Source organism: Meles meles, chromosome X, assembly GCF_922984935.1.
Source record: "Meles meles chromosome X, mMelMel3.1 paternal haplotype, whole genome shotgun sequence".
NCBI classification, from domain to species: Eukaryota; Metazoa; Chordata; class Mammalia; order Carnivora; family Mustelidae; genus Meles; species Meles meles.
In genome coordinates, this window is record NC_060087.1 from 19,874,301 (window position 1) to 19,876,844 (window position 2,544).

Below are 2,544 nucleotides of genomic sequence, written 5' to 3' on the forward strand. Positions count from 1 at the left end.
TCTTTATATATTTTGGATACTAGCCCTTTATCCAATGTGTTATTTGCAAATACCTTCTCCCATTCTGTAGGTTGCTTTTAGTTTTGTTGATTGTTTCCTTTCCTGCACAGAAGCTTTTTATTTTAATGTAGTCCCAGTGCTTTATTTTTGTTTTGTTTCCCTTGCCTCAGGAGACATATCTGCACAAATGTTGCTATGGCCGATGTCAGAGAAGTTGCTGCCTATGTTCTCTTCTAGAATTTTTATAATTTCAGGTGTCACCTTTAGGTCTTTCATCCATTTTGAATTTATTTTTGTGAAGGGTGTGAAAAAGTGGTCCAGTTTCTTTTGCATGTTGCTGTTCAGTTTTCCCAACACCGTTTATTGATAAGACTGTTGTTTTTCCATTGGATATTTTTTCTTCCTTTGTCAAAGATTAATTGACCATACAGTTGGGAGCTTATGTCTGGATTTTCTATTCTGTACTGTTGATCTATGTGTCTATTTTTGTGCTAGTGTTAGTGCCATACTGTTTTGATAACTGCTGCTTTGATATATGACCCGAAGTTCGAAATTGTGATGCTTCCAGCTTTGCTTTGCTTTTTCAAGATTTCTTTGGATATTTGAGGTCTTTTGTGGTTCCATACAAATTTTAGGATTGTTTGTCCTAGTTCTGTCAAAAGTGCTGTTGGTATTTTGATAGGGATTGCATGAAATGTGTAGCTTGCTCTGGGTATTACCGACATTGTAACAATGTTTGTTCTTCCAATCCATGAGCATGGAATGTCTTTCCATGTCTCTGTGTCCTCTTCAGTTTCTTTCATCAGAGTTTTCTAGTTCTCAGAGTACAGGTCTCTCACCTCTTTGGTTAGGTTTATTCCTAGATATCCTATTGTTTTGATACATTTATAAATGGGATTGTTTTCTTAATTTCTCTTTCTGCTGCTTCATTTTTGGTGTCTAGAAATGCAACAGATTTCTGTAGACTGAGTTTGTATCCTGCAACTTTACTAAATTTATCAGTTATAGCAGTTTTTTTGTGGAGTCTTTAGGGTTTTCTATACATATGGTATCATGTCATCTGCAAATAGTGAAAAATCTTACTTCTTCCTTACCAGTTTGGATGCCTTTTATTTCTTTTTCTTGTCTGACTGCTGTGGATGGGACTTCTAGTACTATGTTGAGTAGAAGTAATGGGAATAGACATCGTTGTCTTGTTCCTGTCCTTAGGGGAAAATCTCTCAGTTTTTCCCCAATAAGGATGACGTTAACTGTGGGTTTTTCATAGATGGGCTTTATTATGTTGAGGTATGGTCCCTCTAAACCTACTTTGTTGTGGATTTTTATCACGAATGGATTACTTTCAACACTCTTATTCAGCATAGTACTGCAAGTCTTAGCCAGTGCTTTATTGAAAAAAAAAAAGAAAAAGAAAAAGGGGAAAAAAGGAAATAAGATCAGAAATAAAGATTGTATACTAACCCTATTTGCAGATGGCATTATTGTCTACATAAAACATCCCAAGGAATCTACCGAAAAAAACCCACAAGGCTTTTTGCAAGGAGACTTGGTTCGAAGTTGTAGCAAAGCGGCAGCTGTAGTTGCTTGGTTCTGTTTTCAGCTTCAGGATGTTTCCCATGGCCAGAACCGCTCTAAGTCGTCTCCGAGTTCAAAGCATCCCACAAACAGTGGCAAGGCAGAGCCACCAGAAAAGGACACCTGATTTCCATGACAAATATGGTAATGCCATATTAGCTAGTGGAGCCACTTTCTGTATTGCTGTGTGGGCATATACAGCAACACAAATTGGAATAGAATGGAACCTGTCCCCTGTTGGCAGAGTCACCCCAAAGGAATGGAGAGATCAGTAATCATCCCAGTTGTTGTAATACTGAATTGTTTCAAAACCAACTCATAACTGATGCCAAGTAAAAACACTCTGCACCCATTAAAATATGCATGATTGAAGAAATAAAGTATATTTAAAAACCCACAAAACTTGTAGCGTTAGTTAGTTCAGCAAGGATGTGGAGATAAATACACAAAAATCCATCAATTCCTGTAAACAGCAATAAACATGTGGAAACTGAAATTTAAAACAATACCATTTAAAATCATTACCTCCCCCAAAGAAACCCCAAACTAGGTAGGAATCTAAAAAAACACAAAGGATCTGTATGCTGAAAAATTTTTAATGTTGCTGAAGGAAACCAAAGATTTAAATAAATGGAGAAACATACTGTGTTCATGAATTGGCAGACAATATAGTAAAGATGTCAGCTCGCTCCAAATTGATATACAGGTTTAACACAATTCCTATCAAAATCCCAGCAAGACTTTTTTTTTAGAGATATAGACAGTCTTATGCTAAAAGTTATATGGAAAGACAAAGACATTCAAATCGCTAAAACAATTTTGAAAAAGAGGAATAAAGTGGGAACTATCACTCTATCAGATGTTGATATACTCTGTGGCTACAGTCTAAATGGCACCGTGATATTGGTGGAGAAAGAGACACATAGATCAACAGAACAGGATGGAACCCAGAAATAGACCAAAACAAAT

General features: G+C 36.4%; 1 protein-coding gene across 1 annotated transcript; it reads left to right on the plus strand.

The window, feature by feature from the left end:
* Nucleotides 1-1,531: 1,531 nt before the first annotated feature.
* LOC123935169 (cytochrome c oxidase subunit 7B, mitochondrial) lies at nucleotides 1,532-1,967 on the plus strand. Its single transcript, XM_045995680.1, has one exon. The coding sequence runs from the start codon at nucleotides 1,608-1,610 to the stop codon at nucleotides 1,848-1,850; it is 243 nt and encodes an 80-aa protein (XP_045851636.1). The 5' UTR covers nucleotides 1,532-1,607; the 3' UTR covers nucleotides 1,851-1,967.
* The last annotated feature ends 577 nt before the right edge of the window (nucleotides 1,968-2,544 follow it).

What these genes read in the sequence shown, in the direction of transcription:
- LOC123935169 (XM_045995680.1), top strand. Translation starts at nt 1,608, where the DNA reads ATGTTTCCCATGGCCAGAACCGCTCTAAGTCGTCTCCGAGTTCAAAGC.